General features: G+C 35.2%; 1 protein-coding gene across 8 annotated transcripts in view; it reads right to left on the bottom strand.

The window, feature by feature from the left end:
* The window catches only part of PTPN5 (protein tyrosine phosphatase non-receptor type 5), a 70,927-nt gene that overhangs the window by 32,972 nt on the left and 15,988 nt on the right, over window positions 1–21,967 (bottom strand). For 5 of the 8 annotated variants that reach the window (XM_087950995.1, XM_087950989.1, XM_087950946.1 and 2 more), the window contains exons 2-4: window positions 21,098–21,178; window positions 19,459–19,544; window positions 187–368 (exon numbers count right to left, since the gene is read on the bottom strand). In XM_087950995.1, the coding sequence (XP_087807121.1) occupies window positions 187–368; window positions 19,459–19,544; window positions 21,098–21,117 (288 nt within the window). In that variant the 5' untranslated portion in view covers window positions 21,118–21,178. Of the gene's footprint in view, window positions 1–27; window positions 109–186; window positions 369–19,458; window positions 19,598–21,097; window positions 21,185–21,967 lie in introns of those variants that run through there. The other 3 variants (XM_087950970.1, XM_087950981.1, XM_087951002.1) reach the window with 3 other exon arrangements.

Genomic DNA, 21,967 nt, shown 5'->3' with positions numbered 1-21,967 from the left:
TTAACTTGAATAAAAAGACTGAGTTACCTGATGTAACACGGCACCTCTTTTAATTTCAGCTATATCAGCATTTATGACGTGGGAAATCTGCCCCTAAAATGTATGAATCTAAAAAAAACAAAAGCAATGTTTTCCTTTTCTTTTGTCAGAAAGCAATGTCCATCCCAATTAAGATAGAATCCTTACCAAGGACAGTGAGAGGATAAAGAGATACAGATTTCCGCCCGTTGTCATCCCATTCCACCAGGTCACCCAGCGATGGTATGGAGACCCTTCAACACTTTTCAGGGGTGCTTCTGCCTTGCTTTGTTCTTCTGGCTGGCCATCTTTTCTATTCAATGGTTCCATTTCTGCTGGCTTGAAAATACCTTCAGAAATAAAAATAATACAATCAGGAGATAAGTAGCTGAGTATATCCCATGTTCCTACCGAAACAACACAGAGTCCATAATCAATTCTGAAGGTAAAATTACTACATACCAAACTTGTAATCATGATTCTTAAATGCACTAATAGATATGAATAGGATGCCATGGAAGTCCTGGCTATCTTCCTTAGACAGAAAAAGACTGGAAACAGTACTGCATTTTTTTCTAGAGCAATAAAACTGGGGTTTCCTCTTCTTTCCTTTAATAATTTAGGCTGATTTAAAATATATGCATCAGTCTTTGATTTTCTGATTTGATACATTGTAAAAGATGAAAGCATTAATTATTTAACAAATTAAAGAATTGGTTTAATTCCTTAAACCTTTTATAAAGATTATTTAAGGGCATCATTTCAAGATGCTAATTAAAAAAAAAGACTCAAGGTCCATCCCACCCCTAAAAGAACCAAATGGTAAAGACTGCAACGATGACACCATTAAAGCCAACAACTTTAACACATTCTTTGGCTCCGTATTTTTAAACAGCAATGGATCATGCCCAGTATTTCCTAGTCGAACCACAGAAAACTACAATGATCTAATACATATCGATTTTACAGAAGACAATGTTGAAAAAGCACTACGCAATCTAAAACCATCTTTATCTATTGGACTGGACGGAATATGTGCTTACTTCTTAAAAAAGCTATCCACTGCCATAGCCGAACCTCTAAGCATAATCTTTGAAAAATCTTTCAGGACCAGCTCCTTGCCAAAACTATGGTCACAAGCCATGGTCATCCCCAGCCTAGTTGAAAATTACAGACCAATCTCTTTATGCTGCGTCACCTGTAAAGTCATGAAATCAATTATTAACCAATCCATTATCCTCCACTTAGAGACAAACAACCTACTCTCTAATAAACAATTTGGTTTCAGGAAAAAACTACCCTGTAATCTGCAACTCTTACACTGCAAAAGCATATGAACTACACAACTCGATCAGGGCAAAGCAATAGACGCAATCTACATAGACTTCTGTAAAGCCTTTGATTCAGTGATACATAACAAACTACTACTAAAACTAAAATCTTATGGTATCTCTGGACACCTGCATAACTGGATAGAAGCATTCCTGTCAAACAGACAACAAATGGTCAAAATTGGGAGCGTCCTATCGAATTCTGTACCTGTCAACAGTGGTGTCCCCCAAGGCAGTGTTCTAGGACCAACTCTCTTCATACTCTACGTAAATGACCTCTGTGATCATATTAAGAGCAACTGTGTTCTCTTTGCTGACGATGTAAAGCTATTCAACACCACAGACAATACTGCTACCCTTCAAAAAGACCTCGACTATGTATCAGAATGGTCAAACAAATGGCAACTTCAAACCCCTAAAAATAAATGCTCTGTCTTACATATTGGCAAAAAAAATCAGAAAATAAAATACAAGTTGAATAGTCAAGACCTTGTTGATGATCCAAACTCTGCCAAGGACCTTGGAGTACTCATCTCTAATGATCTAAGTGCTAAAGCCCACTGTAACTACATAGCCAAAAAGGCATTAAGAGTTGTTAACCTAATCCTATGTAGCTTTTTCTCTGGTAATATACTACTAACTAGAGCATACAAAACATTTGCTGGACCAATACTTAAATACAGCTCATCAGCCTGGAACCCACATTACGTATCTGATATTAATACAGTTGAGAAAGTCCAGAAATATTTCACAAGAAGAGTTCTCCACTCCTCTACTTGTTGCAGAATACCTTATGCCACCAGACTTAAAATTCTAGACCTAGAAAACCTAGAACTAGGCCACCTTCGGTCCGATCTAAGTATAGCATATAAAATCATACATTGCAATGTCCTAGCTGTCAATGAATACTTCAGCTTCAACCATAACAATACAAGAGCACACAATAGATACAAACTCAAGGTTAACCGCATGCAACTTGATTGCAGGAAATACGACTTCAGCAACAGAGTGGTCAATGTCTGGAATACTCTACCTGACTCTGTGATTTCTTCCCCAAACCCCAAAAACTTTAACCTTAGACTGTCTTGACCTCACCCCTTTCCTAAGAGGTCTGTAGGGGGCGTGCATAAGCGCACCAATGTGCCTACCGTCCCTGTCCTATTGTTTCTTTTTATTTTTCTTATATGTATCCATTTCATGTATTCATAACTATGTTTATACTTATATCTATTATCTTGTAAGCAATTGACAAATCAAATAAATAAATAAAAAATTATCTGAAAGTATTTCACAGGTTCCACAGTATTCACTTTAAAGCAGTTACGGTTTTTATGTAGCCTCATCAAAATAATGCTTACTGGGAAACTGAACATACCGCACACATATGGAGCTTGGATACTATTGTGAAAATGAAGCATTTCTGGGCCATAATATAATAATATTCCCCAACACCAATGCCAATTTCTAAGAACAAAGCAGCTACGTTGCTTCACTTTGATTTATTTCAGAACATGCCTTCTTTGGCTATTTTGAACTGCTGGAAGAAGATTTGGCAATGAGGAAGAATGAATCAAGTCTTCAAGACAAACCATGTCGCCTCACTGCTGTCCCAATTATGGAGCAGCACTGTTTTCTGGCAAATCCAAGCTATAAATTCAAGTAAGTATGTGTTATGTATGTTTAATTGGAAGCCAATTTCAATTGGGATTCAGCCACAGGTCTCTGTGCCTAAAACTGCAGTCGTGCATTGAAATGAAGCTTGATAAATGTTTATACCGCACTGAATTAACTTCTGAGCAAGTTCACATGCATTTATTTCAGAATAAAGAACAACAGTTAATTTCTACCTAAAGATCAAAGATACATAATTCACAATTGCCATTAGTATACCTCTCTCCCCCACCCCCAAATCCATTACTAAAATATGTGTGGGTTACACATAGAAATTGTGACTATCACAAAGGGAATCTGCTTGTTAGAAATTATCGACCTGAAATTCATAAATTGCTAGAAATACAAATGCAGGTTTCTTCTTCTCAGCTGAATTTCTTTTCATTTTAATATGCTGAACATTCTGCCTCAGTTCTCAGTCCTCTTCTCCTACCCGTTCCTGCCCACAGATGGCCCTCTTGCCCTGTCTGAGCAAACTGAGGACAAGCCATGTGCTAAAACACTGGAGGAGAAGGCTTGATTTTAAACAGTCTCCAGTGAGTCACCGTGCCTTTCCACACATTACTTTCCACATTGCGCCCACTCAGTCCAGCTGTCATTTCATATGGAATAAGAGATGGGGCAAGTAAAGAAACGTTCTCCATTATTTCACACAGACGATGGTTCTTAGGGCAGAATGGCATCTTAGCCAAGAGAAGAAGGTAAAAGAAGAATGACTAGAGCTTTGGTGCCTGGTTACATGCTATTCCAGTCTTTCCCTGACCCCCAGATACATTGAAAATACAGATGCGTGGGACCATTCCCATAATTATCAATCCAAATGACCAATTCTGGGAGTTGTACGTGCATCTGGCAGCTGGATGAGGTGAGCTCCTTGGCACACATTAGGTAGGCTTTTCCAAGGGGACGGGTGAAATATTACCAACTCTGACAGCCTTGCAACATTCCAGCTCAGCAAACTATGAATGTACAGAATATGCTATCAACTCCCACCTTTTTCTACCACTTCCTTAATTCACGTTTTCCTATAAAGAAGATAAAGAGATAAAAGACTGCTTCCGGGGGGGATACTAAATCAGAAAGCAGCAGCAGATTGGATGGAGACATACAAGTACAGGTAGTCCTTGACTTACAACCACAATTGAATACAAAATTTATGTTGCCAAATGAGAAATTTGTTAAGTCAGTTTTATCCCCATTTTACAACTTTTCTGGTCACCTTTGTTAAATGAATCATTGCAGTTGTTAAGTTAGTAACACAGTTGTTAAGGAAATCTGGTTTTCCCCACTGACTTTGCTTGTCAGAAGGCTGCAAAAGATGATCAGATGACCCCAGGACACTGCAACGGTCATAAATGTGAGTCAGATGTCAAGCATCCAAATATAAATCACATGACCATGGGGATGTTGCAGTGGCCACAAGTGTGAAAAATTAGGTCACTTTTTGAAGTGCCTTTGTAATTTCATAGTGTTTCCATCTGAAGGACACTTAAACCATACTTGTATAGTTAAACATGCAAAAAAAAAAAAAAAAAAAAACCATGTAACTTCTATTTTACAAAGGAATTTGGGACATAATTAATTTGGAGCCAGAGACTCCAAGTGACATGTTGTCATAGACTGGAGCATTTTGTACTTAAAATGTTTCCTAACCATCTCTATATTAATAGTAAATGGCACATAACAATAACAGCTGTGAACATCTGATGTTGAATTGTCAGACAGAGCCAAAATAAAAGCATACAATTTAAGTAATGCTCTCAATCTAGTTTACAAACCAGTTTTTTTTATTTATTCACAATTCAGTAGGGTAGACTAAATGAAAAACACAGTGAACTATCAATCATAATGACTGAAAGTAGCTTGATCCTAATCAGAGGAATATTTGTTTGTATTATACATGTCTATGGTTACTGAAAAAAATTCAAACCTGTCTTCATTTTAAACAAAATTAATTCAAGATAAAAATTTAAAATGTGAGTGTATATCATATATCAATAGCAAACAAAGATTATAGTAAACAAAAAAACTCTCTACAACTTTTCCAGTAAGCAAAGTTGACCCCTTTCTCTCTTAATATTTGAAATTGCTATAGGAGTTTTAGCAAACAAGACTTGAACAGAGACAAGTACTTGGGATTAAAGTGCAGGGAGAATAAAAATTGAAATGCTATACAGATGATGTTGTATTAATGCACCATTATTCAACTATAAGGAATTATAAGAAAGTTCATGAAAATATAGACTTGTTGAATTAATGCACGCATGCCGCAGATTTGCTATCACAGTCCTATGTGGTAGTTGTGTATAAGAATTCAAAAGTACTGGGAAAAAAGACATCAACATGTTCAGAAAATCCGAAAACAATCAGATTTTAACTGAAACTAAAATATTCTTGTTAGGTGCAATTCAAGACAACTTAAATAAAAAAATATCACAATTTATATTAAGATAAATGCTGACAGCTATAAGAGCTAATCTGGTACAACACCGGAAAAAAGGAAACTTTATTAGTTATATCAGATTGTAACACCAATATTGGATAATATGCAGCAATGTCAAGAGTATATAGTCATAACAGAAGCTCAACCAATTTAATAAAAAATGGCTCCTGTATATATTACATATTACACAGCAGAGCAAATTAAGGCACTTGGAATATGATTTTGAAGGAAACATGATGAGACCAGTCAAAACTAATAGATGAAAGGACTTAAACATATACTAGCAATAATCTTTCATTTTTAATGGAAAATATAAATATTCAGTTTGGGGGAATAAATAGAAACGGGCAAATGTACTTCTAGAAAGTTTTGCATGTTTTTATAAATGTCTTATGTATCTTTACATAAGATACATAACGTAGTTGTCTGTGTTGTATTATCCAATGTAGGCCTTGTTTTTCTTTGTATTTCATTATTCTATGAATAAAAATATCTTACTTTAACAAAAAAATTGAGCCTATTTTCTCAGTGAGATTCATAGCCAAGTAGATTGCTTATTCTAACTTATGATGCATCATGTGATATGTGATATGTGTGCTGGTCAGACAGTGTATAGTTAATTGGGAATTGGGAGCTGTCCCCTGAAGGGAATGCCTCATGATAAATGTAGTTAATGCCTCATGGTAAATGTAGTTAATGTCATGTGATCACATCTGTAATCCTAATTGGTCACTGAATTGACCCTTGGTTGGGTTGGGGGAGTTTTCTTTATTCTTGCTTGGACCCCAGCATCGTGCTGGTGTCTTTCCCTTTGCTCCATCGTTATGGGATGAAGATTAACTATCTTTTCACACTATGAAGACGACTATGCAAAGATTGGACATTAGATGAATCTCAACCACCTTGAGGATGCCTATTACAATCCAATAAAGAAACTTTGTATGGAAGCCTTTGTACAGATTATCTAACTGTCTTTATATTCAACCAGAAAGTTAAGTTAAAGATAGAACAATATGGATCTAGTCACTTGTACCTTATTTGCAAGTAAGTTGTGAAGTAAGTTGTGGCCTTCTGCAATGTGTGAATCCAATCATGTGATTCATGGGATGAGTGAAACAGGTATACAACATAACATTGTTTTAGATATGGAAAGTAAAGCCTTAGAATTGATATTACAAACTGTCTGATTCAAATGTTGATTTCTATCAACATAGAAAAGCCTCTCTGTTAGCAGATGGGATGGCTCCCAGGACAATGTCTGTGTAGACTTTGTCTCTTTTTTATCCCTAAAAACAGACACCAAAGTCACCATATATCATTTCTATGCAAAGTTTAATTCTGTCCAGCCAAAATTTGGTATCCAGCCACAGCAAAGCTGCTGCCAGGTAAGCGATCATGGTATATTGCCATTCTCATTACAGACCACTAGTTTCTCGTGTTCAGGAATATGAAAGAAGTTGAAAGATTGGTTGTATTCAGCTTAAAGGATCCCGCAATCCAGTCCATATTCTTTCTAAAAGAATTTGCTTCAAAAAAAATTAATTAAAGAATGCAATTAAAAAGATAAAAAAATGAATGCAAACTAAAAAGATATTAAAAAAAATTAAAATGAGAAGATAAAAACCACAACAAATATAATGAAAAATAGAAAATACAGATAAAATAATGTAGAAAAGAGAAAATGTATAAAGAAATGAATTTCCCCTTCATCACAACAAGCACAAATAATTTCAGTAACTTATCACTTTCTCTGAAATATGACAAAAGATCTCTTCTTCCCATAGCTCAACTCAGGAATTTGCTTTTTAATGAAGCCATCACCCACACCCTGACAGAGGCAGAAAAAATAATTGCTGTCAACAATGCACACCCACACTTTTCTAATAAATGGACTAGGCTGTGCTTAAGTTGTGTTAAGCTGCATCCCTTCTTTCAGAATGATGCCTTGCCAAAGACACTCACAATTCGCATGAAATGAGTATGGAAGCGTGTTCTTTGTGTCAATATGCCTAAATCTTACATTGCTCCAATAAGTTGTTGTATGTTCACTGCATCAGTTGTTTACACACTGTAATGAGGTGAACATCTCATTGCTTAATAGCAAGAAGGTGATGTGCCATGAGGCAAAACACCTACTCATGAGTTCTCAAACATCCAGTTGTTCTCCTTTATAAATTTTCTACTTCAGGCAAGCAGGGGCTCTTAGCATTGTCAAGAACACAATAGTTTTCAAGAAAGTATTCATTAAATGGAAAAACAACACTAAGCTAAAACTTGAAAGTCACACCATGTATGTTTATTGTAAAAACAACAGTATGTAAAAAAGAACATGGGGATCATTTATTTTACTTGTTTCTTCTTTCTAGAGCACAGCAATATTTCTTTGCCTTTAAAAAGAAAAGCAGGGGGGATTCTATTTTAAAATGAAAATGATTCTAGTCTTTGAAAGAGTATGTTAAGCAGCAATACGTACAACAAACATTTAAAAGGCCACTTCCATACATATTAGCAATTGTATTATATACAACATTCCTCTGTATGCCAGTATATTATTAGAATGTTACATTTATTTTTCTTTTGAAATCTCACTGGAGGACTCCTTAGTAAGAATTCCAACAGAGGAGAATAATTGTAGATTGGGGTTAAACTGTAATAATAAGAATTTAATAGTAAGAATTTAACAAAAAAATAACTTACATTGCCGGAGTAAAATAAATCACACTTGAATTGCACATGCTTAATTGTATTTGCAAATTAGAACGGTGCAAATTATAAGTGAAGTTGTGAAATAATTTGCAGGACTGAAAATGTAACCAACTTCTTTAGAAAAAAGGTACATCCACACTAAGCAATTTTCGTAACCTTTATAACTATAGATTTGTGATTGTTTTGGCACTTTGTATCACACTCCAAATTAAGCATGCCCCACTTCCTTAAATTTAGTAATGGCAGCGCTGCAGGGCTTAGTTTTCTCATGAAATCTTACTGGTGTCCTCAAAACATTCTACACATTAGACAAAGCTTTCCTGTGTGGTGCTATTCAGCTGTAAGGGAGTGCAACATCATTCTCAACAGTTGGGTAAGTTATTAGCTAGGAGCTAGGAGAATAGCCGTTGTAGTCGAGCACTTCTCAAATACAATACATGCAGTGCTGTAGAATGCAATAATTTATGTCAATTATGTCAAAAGCAGCTTATAAAATAGGTTTTCTAATACCTTATTTCCATTTTACATACATTTATTATTACACTTTCTCTTCCAGCTCATTCTGTTAGTTTCTGTAAAAGAAGGAGTGACAGAACCTGGGAACGAAGTTAAGAGGGATCAGCCTAGAATCCCTATGTAGCCACAAGCAGGCTAAGTCCAACTTCAGTTGAATTTCATTGACCCTTAACTCATAGCAGGTGCTAACCATGAATTGAGGATAGGCATGAGTAGCAACATCAGCTTTATTACACCTCCCCATGCTGACTTAATCTTTTCTGCCTGACATTTTTTCAAGTTTTTCTATGACCTTAGCTATTCCAATTCTATTTTCTTTCAAAACGTCTGTTGCATGTTACGGTAATTCCACATTGAGAATTACAAAGTGATTCATGTAGCCGTAAGCCATAACAAATATGTCTTACATACAGTAAAAATGAACTATTTAGATTATCGTGTGTGAAAAGGTTATTGTATTCTTTTTACGAGAATCAATTGACAGATCTCTTGTTTCTTGCAGTTGAATGCAAAGCTGGTAACTTGAACTTTCATTATTTCAAGGATCATCAGGTGCTGGAGGCCTTCATGCAATTCCGTGCAATGGCGCAAGTCGCCCATTAAAAAAAATAATCTTGCAAACATTCAATTTTACCCTACAATCTAGTGCGAGATCATCAACATCTTGCAAGTTCATAACCAAATTTCAGATTTTATTTAAAAATATCAATCTCTCAGCTGATTGGCAATGGAAGAGATTTGGAGGGTTTGTTTTTAATTTTTATTTTTTTTTGTAATTGGAAAGGAAGTTTGTCATTGACATTCTGGCATTCATGGATAACATTATTGCTAATCCAGATCTTGCTTGCATGTCGTAATAGTCAAGTCAATAATTTCTGAGAATGAGGATGACTTGATTTCAGAGAAATTGAGATCCAAATTAAAATTTCTCCAGTTATTGAAGAATAGTAGCTACCTATCTTCTAACTCAAATTCTCTTCTTTTCTTTATTCTCCAAAACTTTCCTCAGCCACCTCCCTTAAAATGAGTTCATCTGAATAAAACCATGAAATCAAAGATGCTTGAAATTGAACACACTGCTATTCTGCCATTTGAGATAATCCAACTTCCTCTTGCAATATTTCAAATGGTTTTAAAACTTGATTGGCTGATTTTAATTAATTAGAACAGGAGGGAGAATCATGCAACCAGTCTATATGATGCTGATATACAAGGTAATAAATATACAGTACTTTGTTTTTGCTTATTCTTATGCTTTTAAAAACCACAAAACAAGCTTTCTTCAGTTTGGAACCATTCTTATGTACACTTAAACACTGATTATATGTACAAGCCAAGAGCAGAGTACCCAGACTAAGAAAAACAAATATAGATCAATTTTAAGCAAGCCTGGAAAAATTCCTTCTAGAAATAGACCTCTTAAACAGCTAAAGAGAAATTAGGACATGTAATTTTTCTATGGGCTGATAGGAATACAAGGATTATTACTTGATTTCTAAGGAGTCAAATGATATATAAGATTTTAAATATGGGTTTTAAATTTATACAGTATTGTTTGTGTTAGAGAAGATAAAATCAGAATTCCTGTCTTCAAATATGAATTTGAAGTAGCACTGGGTTGAACTATTCAGGATGTTTTAACTGGCTGGATATAGGTGATTCATTTAAAAAAAAAATCAGATTAGGAAGTGGAATTCTATGTGTTGTTTTCTAAACTCTGGTGGAGTTTCATTAGGGTATTTAAGACAATTCCAAGAAAAAGAATTGCAAAAATTGCTGTAGAATTGTAAAAAAAGAATTGTAAAAAATTGCCTTTTTAGCTGCATCATTTCATTCAACACAATAAGATACCGTTATATAACCCTTGTGGAAAAAAGGCTAATAATTTATTAGTCAGTAAATATTCAATTTGCTAAGTGTTTTTAACAAACTGTTTAGTGTTATTGTTGCATATATTGTTGCATATATATTTATCTATGCAGTTTATTCAGGATCAAGATTTTTTTTAAAAAAAAATTGCAAACAAGCCGGGGGTGGGGGGAGAGTTTAAAAAGTTGTCATATATTTGCCATGTTAAATTCCAGCACAGAAGCTTGTAACATATTCTACATAAGAGAAATAAATTTAGGTGGAACCAGAGGTGGTATTCAGCAGGTTCTGACCAATTCTGGAGAACTGGTAGTGGAAATTTTGAGTAGTTCAGAGAATTGGCAAATACCACCTCTGACTGGAGATTTTACAGTATCCTTCCCCTGCCACGCCCACCAAGCCACTCCCACAGAACCAGTAGTAAAAAAATTGAATCTCGCCACTGGGTGGAACTATATTACAATTTAATAAATCAAAAACTTGATTAACTGTTCCATCCACAATTATTTCATTGCAGCTAAACTAAAAAGATATATCATATCCTTATGCAAAAAAAAGGTCCATAGTTGAGCCATAATAATTAATAAAAGCAACCCCTTTCAGTCAAGATTCAGGTCTGGCCATAATACTGACACACTAATAGTTGTGCTTGACAGGGTATAGTACATCCACCTAGGTGCTCCTTAATCCCTCAGCAGCTTTTAGAAGCCAGGGCTGGCTCAGAGAATTGGGAAGAGGCACTGTACTACAATTCTTCTCCTTTCTCCAGGATTATTTCAATCAACATTGATGGGAGAAAGGGGTCAAATCAGAGGCCTCTATTCTGGGGATGTCCTTCATGGCTTTTCTCTCCCTCTCTACTTCTATTTAACATCTACATGACATCAGTGGGTCTTACAGATGTGCTAGGTGGTACTATCATCAGTTTGCTAATGCTCACTTACCATTTGTTGAGGACAATCCTCACACTGGATCCTCCATTTTGTTTGCTACTTAAAAATAAAGCAGATTTCATAGTGGGTATGGAAAAATTAACTTACCTATATTTGTTGCAAGGAAGAATAGGAGCTGCTTCCTTAACTATTCTTCTTTTCTATTTTTTTTCTTTTATCTTCTTTTTCTTTTTAATTTGTTTCCTTTGTTTTCTTTTTTATGATTTCACTTGATTTTATGTTTTAGCATTGTGAAACTTTAATAAAAAGCATTATTTTTTTTTAAAAAAAGTAAAGGTACCCATATGAGAAAAACCCAAAACATATATTCAGGCAATAATATTTTATTAGTCACTAATAAAGTCCCTAAATAAAGAGTCACAGAGTGTGAGCAGTACAACACTAAGCCTTCCCATAGTGATCATTTACAATCAGCTGAAAAGTGGGCAGAGAAAATCGATGGCACTAGTAATTGGAGTTAACCTAAGGTAAGTTGGAAGTTTTCTTCTTGAGAAAGCAGAAAAAACATTGCTGCTTTCTATAGTCTACACTCTGATTATTTCTTCCACACATGCTATCTTCCTTTTGTTATTTATACACAATCCACATCATTCCATATACAAAGGTCTATGACAAGAAGTTTTATTCAGTTGTTCAAATGTTCTCGTATCTCAAGAACATTTGTTGTTCTATTGCTCCTCAAGGGACAATGAATCAGTCAATGCAGCCTTCTGTTCAACAGCGACACTAGAATATATACTTTTCTCTTCAAACAAATGGTTATGTGTAGGAGTTCCTCATTAATAATGAATACAATCCAAAAGAAGGATAGGTAAGAAGCATTACAGAAGACAAGTTTCTGACTTCTTTGTTTCTGTATGTGATAATAATCAGCTGCTTAAGCTGCATCTCTAATTTGTTTTATTTAATCTCACCATGAACATTGTCTAACTGCATATTAGTCACTATATTCTATGTTCAAACACTTGCTATATATCAAATGGCCACACTTCATCAGGCACACAAGATCCAAGAGCTGCAGATCCGTAAAAAAGGAAATAATTCACCAGAATTATGATAAAGAACATTTATATTAGAACAGAGAAAAATACTTTATTTGCTCTATATATTCAGATATAATTTACAAATTAATATATGGTATCACAGAAAGTTAATTAACACAGAGAACAACAACTGTTTTTCTATATACCCTGGCATCTCTTATGTTCAGAACTGAATTTGTAAAATAATAACAACAGTCACCACTCAAATGGAAGATCAGGCTGGAAAATGAGACCAGCATGCTAAGATCAGATACAAGCAAGCTAGAACAGATGAAATAGAAGAAACTGAACAGCAACAACACTCGATTAAGAAATATCACCCAGAAACAAGATTTAAGAAAGCATTAGAAATAACAAAACAACAAATAACAGTTATACCAAGAAAATCAGATATGAAACTCAAACTGCACACTATAGGCAGAATCTCCCATTTCAGTCAAATCAGAAACATTTCCACCAATCCATCAGTGGAGAGACTGATCTAGTGAACTAGTCAATATCTGACAAAGAAGAAACAGTAAAGTTCAGGGCAACCCAAAGAAATATAGTAATATAATAAGACTGCAGCTTGGATAAAGGAGGTGGGTGAGAATAAAGAAAAGGGTGAAATAAAAGAATTTGTAACAACAGCAGCAATGGTGAAGAAAAGGGCAAAGAAGACCCAGAATTAGTCAGTACCAGGTGAAGATTCACTGCATGGTTTTTGGTTGAAATATCTGATTGTCTACACCTACTTGTTGACAAGCAGCTTAACAACATACTGGGGGGAAGGTGAAATTGAATATTGGCTAACCTCTGGCAAAGCCTACATAATAAGCAAAGTATTACATGGCCGGTATATTAAAAAAAAACATAGGCAAAGCCAATTATCTACTAACCAACCATTGTTAACTGATGTGGTAGCTGAAGCAGCCCAACAGCATCTACTCTTTCCACGTGAACAGAAAGGAAACAGCCCAAGTAGCAGAAGAACGAAAGATCAGCTCTTAATAAACAAGATGTTTTGGGAGAACTGCAAGAGAAGGAAGGCCAACTTGAATATAGTTTGGATTATAGGAAGGCACTGGATTCCCTGCCACATGATTGAATAATCAATTGCATAGAAATAACAGGAGTAAGTAGGAACATCAGAAGCTTTGCGCAAAGAACAGTAGCAGAATGCAAGACACAGTTGCTTGTCAACGATGAAAAACTGAGAAAGGTTAATATTGAGAGAGGACTCTTTCATCTTTCAATAATCTTTCACACCCAGCACTATTATTTGTCATTGCATTAATTCCTCTGTCAACAATCAAACTTCAAAAACATCTGACAGGCTATCACACATTTACATGGACAATCTGATGCTATATGGAAAAGCACTATCTGAAATAGAATTGCAACTCAACACTGTCCATGTAAACTGCCAAGATATTGCAATGGAATTTGAACTGTACAAATGTGCCACCCCCATTATCAACAGGGGGAAAAATAGGAAATAGGAAAACTGAAGGAATCAAAATGCCCTATGGAAATAACATCAAGAATCTGAGTGAAGACAATGGCTACAAATACAAATACAAATAGGCATACTTCAACTGAGTACATGACAACATCACACACACTGCAGTCAAGAAGAAAGTTAGACATGAATATATCATGAGGGTGAAGAAGATGTTAAAAGTCCAAACTCAATGAAAGAAACACCATTAAGGCAATAAACACCTGGGCAATTCCAATCATTAGATACACAGTTGGAATAGTGGACTGGACGCAGGCAGAACTAAATGGCCTGGATAAGAAGACCAGAAAAATAATGACAATGAATCAGGCCCTTCATTCACTTGGGAATGTTGACAGACTCTACTTACCAAGAAAAATGGCTGGGTGTGGAATGTTGCAAGTACATAAGACTGTAGAAGAAAAAAACGCCAGTGGAAGAATATCTGAAGGACAGTGAAAAAATGCACTGATAGTAAGAGTTGAGATTTTGCTTTTAAAGATAGCCTGGAATTGAAATTAAAACTTTAATGATAGCATAATAATGTTAGAATATGATATAGACTGTTGATTAGAATATAATATGAATGTAAATTTAAGAGGAAAGGATTATAAGTATTGTGTACATGACATATGTACCAAACCAATACACTGTACAATTGAAAGAAAGTTTTATTAGTTGTCTTGTTTGTTATAAAAAGAAAAAAAGAAAAAATGGTCTGAAACTAGTATACCATGTAGGTTTTCTGAGTAGTGAAGAGACCAAACTGCCCTACAAGAAGAACCAATGAAGAATAGGAAAGAGACATGGCAAGGTAAAGTATTCCATGGCCTGTACATAAAAAAATTAGCTGGTAAACTACATAACAAGACCTTCCAATGATTAGTAGCAAGAAAGTATAAGAAAGCGGGGGGCTAAGTCTGGCTACACAAGATGGAGTCTTAAGAACAAATGCATTTAAAGCCAGAATTGGATGCTAAAATATTAATTTCCCAGCATTATAAATTATCAGAGGGAGGATGTTTGCAAAACGGAATCCTTATTCTATGATTTCAAAAAGCATAAGAGTTGGAGCATGAATAAAATATAGCAGAAAAATGAGAGATAGTTAAAAGCAAGTAAATATAATTTAACATTGTTCTTTGAACTTCCTTTTCCTTATCTCTGTTAGAAGCATTCATTATATATACTTAAATACCCAAGTGCAACTCATGATAAAACCAAAGATGTCAAGACCTAGATTTTTTCCATGCTGAAATCTATGCTTATATTTTCACTTCTACAGCATTGAAATTCTGGACAGGGCACTATAGGGAACATATACAGAATTTTAAAATGACCAGCTGCCCTGTGAAATAGAAACACAATGAAGAACTGTCACCTTCACTTGCAGTTACTATGACAACTGGAGCTGGGGCACTGTCTTTTCTGAAGGTGAAATTGTTATCTGGTCTTCCCTTTCATGGTGTGAATGAAATAGAAAATAGGCTTTGTTTCAAACCCAGAACAAACATTTACATTCCGGAAATTCTACTAAGCTATTTCTGGTTATGGTTTGATTGTTCCAGGTTCCAGATGAAACAAAATTTATATAAGATGAGTAGAGCAAAGGTGGCATGCAATGCCTTCTTCTTCTAGCTTCTACCCATCAGTTTCCAGCATGGCATATCTCCCAGCATGTCCAGTTTCAATCTTGTCAGTGTTTTTCCTTCCTTCTCTCTCCTGAGCTGTTCCTATTATGGTCCTTGGGGTTTTTTTTTAAAAAAAAAAAAAAAAAAATTTAAATTTCCACAGCAGATGTCTTCTCCCCATTCAACCTTGGCCACTTTAAGAGTGGTGGACTCTTAAAGATTTCCCCAGCCTTCTGACTGGCTGGAGAATTCTGGGAGTTGGAATCCACCTCTCTTACAGTGGCCAAGGTTGAGAAAAACTGCAATACAGTATATATCTTACCAAGCCACCTTTTCCAAATTGTCCCAGCACTATCCCTTCTTCTCCTGCCTCCATTCATCTGCCAACATAGATATATTTAGCTCTTACCCATTGTCATCCTCCCTTCCCCAATAAAATCCCTCATTCCATTCTATGCGCACAACTAGGGAATACCATTTCATTCTGTGCACTAACCAAACTATCCAAAGCATGTATGTTTCAGTTCAGGCACCAGAAACCATCTATAATTTATATATTCCATACATTACTGCATGAAATGTATTATACTGTACATTTCTACATCTTTCTTTCCACCAGGATACAATATTCAGAATGGATGCATGAACCATGTTTATCTTCTCCCTTCATTCTGTTGTATGCCATTTTGGACTACAAGCCTGAGAGCAACTACTACTTTTTATAACAAAGATTCCTATTTTGAGGCTGAATGGAGGAATACAAATACTGAAAGATGAGATGAAGAAAATATATTTAGTTTTTAATGTGTGAGTCACAAAGTTCATTTATTCCATTTACCAGAAAGAGAAATCCTGAAAGGTAAAGTTTTCTGCAGCTCTTTGACCCTGGAGAACTATTTAACTTACAAAACTATTACTTGTAAAATTGATAAATATTCTAGTTCTCTCTGAAGTTCTTATGTGCATGCAGTCCTGGCCACCCACACAAAAATAAATAATTTAAATTAGTACATGGCCCATGAGGCCCACATCAATTTCCTTTTCTACCACAGTTACTCTAAAGAGCATCCAGAAGACATAAAAGTTTAATTTACATAGAGTGTTCTTGATTCCAAACCCCTTTCCTATGTCTTATTGGAATAACAATGAGCAACAAGCTTGTATATTTCATTTCTTTCACATTCTTAAACCACCGTTTCCCATAATATCTGCACAAGCAGCTCTTGCAAAGGGTATTTTGATGCCGACTTCCAGAATATACTTAAACTGTATTTCCCTTGTTCAGACATTATAAGAAAACAGTTTAGCAAAGAAGGTAGTGTCTGCTATTCCTTATCAACACTTCTTTCCAATCAGTACCAAAACAGTATTGAATTTGTGGATGACTTCTGGAGGTGATACATCCATTTAGGCTCTCCTGGATTCCTCAGCAGCTTCTAAATCAGCTCAGACGCCCAGTTTCGCAGTGCTTCTCCTTCCTCCAAGTAGGAGAGTTCTAACTGGCACTGGAGGGAGAGACAACCCTAGACCCTAACTTAATGGGGTGACTCAGAGCTCTTTTTCCCACCACTGCTATTCAGCAACATGAAACAACCAGATGAGGTCTTCTGTTAGCATGGGGTGAATCCTCAGCATGCTATGTTACAAATCTCTGCCTTGGGTTGTACAATTGTTGCTTTAGTTCAGGGATGGGCAACTATGGCACTTTTATGACTTGTGGACTTCACCTCCCAGAATTCCTGAGCCAGTCATGCTCTTAGTTGCTTATCCAGTGCATAAAGGCAATGGGGTCTGTTATAGAAGTGTACAGGTTGTGACTGTCAGTCTTAAAGATAGTCCAGACAAGAAACACACCTGGATGAACTACACCTTCTTTGCTGTAAGGTTATATAAACAAAATCTTGCAAGACTGAAAGTATTTTTCCCCTCTTCTCTTTTTAGCCTCTGGAAAACTAGGGAGGGTCCCTTCTGAAATGTTTACAATGCTTCCCCCCTCCCCACCTGCAAACTGAACTGTCTCTTATCAGACTGTTTCCTAGGCTACAGGTCTTCATCCCACTTAATGATGGCAACAAGGACTACCAGGATTGCCATCATTAAGGGTGGTCATGTGATGCCATACTTTACAACTTCATTACTTAATGACCAACATTCCTATCATAATCACCGTTGTACTCTGAGGACAAACAGTGGTCAACAATTAGATTAGATTTTAAAGGCAATTATTATCCTTACTGGCATAACAAAGATCCCCAGGTGACTGACTGACACAATACAAGACAAAATCTCATGCCAAAAGCACAGAAGGAAAACTCTGTGGAAGTGGTAATATTTTGAAGTCCCCTGGCTTCACATCTATATGAAGAAAAGCATCCCTGAACAACATTCCTGAAACCCCACTTATTGGACTTGCTAAAAACAGTTGTTAAAATTCATGTACAGTTGCTGATCCAGCATTGCATTTTAAGCAAGAGCAAGTAAAGTGTATTGTGAAATCTAATCTTAAAAGAGCAACTGAAGATTGCAGTATATGAATGAGTTGCAGTTATTTGTTGGACATACAGATTTTCTAGATATACACTGTCTAGAGAAGAATTCTAGCTTCTGTTTGCATTTTGAAACTGTCCAGTTACTTATTTATTAAGGAATTTACATTATAGATCAAAAAGCCCAAACCCAATCTTACTTATGTTATATGCTGCTTAATTCTATCTCAAGAGCTGATCACAAACGAAGGTAACAATGTACAACACAAATCATTTTTTATTAAAGTATTTATCATGTTTTAAGAGAAACCAAAGTATTTGCAGTGTGACCAATCTAACAGCCAGACAATTTCTTTGATATTATTCTAAACATAAATGAAATCAGCCATTTGATGAGCAATGTCCTAAACTCTGCTACAATCACTTCTATTTCTGTTCTTACAATGATCACAGATTTCTTCCCATTTCATTTAGCAAATGCAACACAACCTCTTATTTGGGCTCTTCGAGTTGATCAATTATTTAATCAATGCTGCAATAACCCAACTAGGATCTTAGCTGAACATGTTTCTCAAAATGCACAGATAATTGTTTTAAGAATTATTTGAATTGTTTTGTTTTAAGCCTTTCTCCTTTCATATGTGTGTGTGCGCGCACGCATGTTTGTATAAAGTCCACACCGGTGAAAGGCCCTACCCTTGTGGGATCTGCAGGAAGTGTTTCCGGGACTGCTCCCATCTCATTTGGCACCAGAGGGTCCACACGGGTGAGAAACCGTACGAGTGCTCCATTTGTGGGAAGAGCTTCCAGATCAATTGCATGTTTGTATAAATTAAATGCATGTTTGTATAAATTAAAGAGATAAGCATTTCAAAACTGATAAGTTGCTGTCCACGGTGCTGATATTTCGTTCCACTACATAAAGCTCAAAGATAAAGCTCAAATAAAGAACCCATAAGCTCATGAACTAAGTTCTATATATACTGGCATATTTTGGATCTACTTTTAATAAATGTCTTGTCAGAACATTAAAGCAGAGAAAACATAAATGTTTTTAGTTTCTTATGAACGTGTTGTTTAGTTAAAATCTTTCAAACTAGTTAGTTATTTTCCGAAAGCTTAATAATGCACATGAAATTTAGCTGAAGGTGAAGATTGGTAGGAGTGAGTATTCACAAAAGGTTGACAAAATAATGAGTCTTCTGAAATACCCATTCCTATTACATTAAGGATATTTATGAGTTATTCAGGGTCTTTCTTTAAGTAAAACAGAAATTGTGTTATTTTTCAGAACCATGACAATCTACTTACCATCTGACAGGCAGCTCAAATTCTCAATCACATGATTAATTCCCCCAGTATTTCCTTTGGTCTTCTCCTGACAGAAACGGTATTCTCTAAAACAATACCTTGTATTTTAAAATGGTGGATTTCTTTTTAAAAAACACATCTTTGTAAAGAAAAAAATGAAGAATTTGTTTATTATTTATTGCAACATTTATTTAGTAGAAATACTTATTCAAATAACTTCTGTTTTAAGATAAAGCAACAGCAGAAGGAGAGGAGAAATTCAACCCTTTTTGTAGAAGGCCTCAACTATGGTGAGAAATTATCTTTTAAAACAATATATCCAATTGTCCAGTTACAAAAAAAAACCAGCTTATTTTGGAAAGGGAAAAGAAAAAAGAAAAGAAGAGAAAAGCATAAAAGAATAAAAAGAAAAGAATTAAGGGAAGGTAGCAAATTATGAACCTGGGCTTTTAAACAGAACAATTAAAATCAACCTAATTTACATGCTAGATTTTCACAAGACATGCAAAAAGTATCTTGGTTTCTGTTTGAGTATTTGAACCTAGCTTGTTTTTTTCTCTTCTCCAAAAGCAAACGTCTCATAGGCATCCTAAAATGAATCGATTTTCTTTGTTTATCCATTCAAGTGATATATATAATTTCAGAAATTGGGACCCTAGTCTTCTAGGCTTAATCAACCTTTTCCACACAGTGCAGCTAGCCACTTCTAACCACACAAAAACTTAAGTTACAGATGCTTACAGCTTATTCAAATTTCTCTAGCTCTATCAAAATACAAATATTTGAACACATTCTTTGAAAAGCTGAATTGTTGCATAAATACTACCCTAAATTCTTGAAAAGCCATTGATCAGTTTTGATAATACTGAGTTACAGTAGCTAATGATTAGATGAAAATGTATAGCAACTTTCTATATTTATATATGTGCCAACCCTGTGGATAAATAAGTTCTACTGAAAAATTGCTGGAGTTGATATAATATGACTTACAGGGAATAAATCTCTTTATAAATTTCATTTCCAGCAGCGAGCTTCCAAATGTAATAATTATTTCCTTTTTAAAAAAATTACAGAATGTTACTGTATGCCTTGCTATACTAAGTTTCAATTATTTCAATATATAATCTAAAAGCCAAATATTTAACACTGTAATATCCAATTTAGGAAAATGTTTGTCTTTAGACATTTATGAAGAATGAGGGCTAGAATTTCATGTTCTAAAATAGAGTTAATATTGAGAAACATATCCAATTCTGTTACAGTAAGAAAGTACAGAAAGAAAAGCATGAGTCATTAGTCCAACACCTTGGCAGTTTTTGCCTGTGTGGGAAATTCAACCATTCAATTTCAGATTTCTAGTCTTTAAATAATGCAATCCAATGTGCAAAGATTTTGAACATCTATTTAGCACAAGTGACTGTTTCTATAACATAGCAAGCAAGACTATTCTATTATTAAAATATGTTTGCAATAATGATTTCAAAATGTTGGAGAGGATTATTTGACCCAATAATTAACAATAAAATCAAAGCAAATATCTTTGACTTGGCCCCATGTTACATCAGATCAGCCTTCTATTGCATACATTTAAATAATTTGCTTCTTTCACACAAATGTATAGCAAATACTATCAACTTACTTAGCAGTCAGTAATTCCATGCCATTCTAAGAACCACAGTTCTAGGACTTCCACAGCTGAATCAGTAATTATCGGCTTCTCCTAAAGCATGAAAAGGAGAAAAAAAAAGAAAGTATTCTTCAAGGGATATAAATGGGAACTGAATTAAACACAGCCTTATACTTAACTAAATTAATGCTTCTGTGCAATAACGAAGGAGGAATTTGAAAACAAAAGGGACTAAAGTAAAATAATAGTGCGTGTGCAAAATCGAGAGATTACTTCTAGAAGAAGAATCAAAAGATTGCAACCCAGCAATCTCCTAATTGATAGCATTATGTATACCATCAGATATATTTGAACCAATGTTTCCATCATGAAGCTCTAATTGTGCATTGATTACAGAACTAAGTTTCTTGAAAACTGATCTCAATGGATAGTCGAGGTTGGCAACATTTTCTAGTTGAAAGTTGAATTTCCTTGAGAAGAATATGCAGACGGGCATGTGTCAAAGATGAGTAGAATTAAAGCAAATTGTGGGTGGAAGAAGAGTCTTCTAGCATCCTTTTGTCCCCTTTCCCCAACATTTTATTTATTTAGTCAAGCATGTATGAGAAAACAAGTATAGATATGAACATAACATATAAACATATAAGTATAAACAGGTATAAGTATATACATAATAAATGAGTACGAATAAATAGGAACAGTAGGACAGGAACAGTAGGCACGCTGGTATGCTTATGCACGCGGTCTTACAGATCTCTTAGGAATGGAGTGAGGTCCACAGTTGACAGTTTAAGGTTAAAGTTTTGGGGATTTGAGGATGTAACAATAGAGTCAGGTAGTGAATTCCAGGCATTGACCATTCTGTTGCTGAAGTTGTATTTT

This window comes from Notechis scutatus, chromosome 1 (genome assembly GCF_049901735.1).
Source record: "Notechis scutatus isolate UNSWTSFEM ecotype Mainland chromosome 1, rNotScu1.2, whole genome shotgun sequence".
Classification (NCBI taxonomy): domain Eukaryota; kingdom Metazoa; phylum Chordata; class Lepidosauria; order Squamata; family Elapidae; genus Notechis; species Notechis scutatus.
The sequence above is the reverse complement of the archived record's forward strand: the minus strand, read 5'-3'. Positions and strand labels throughout refer to the sequence as shown.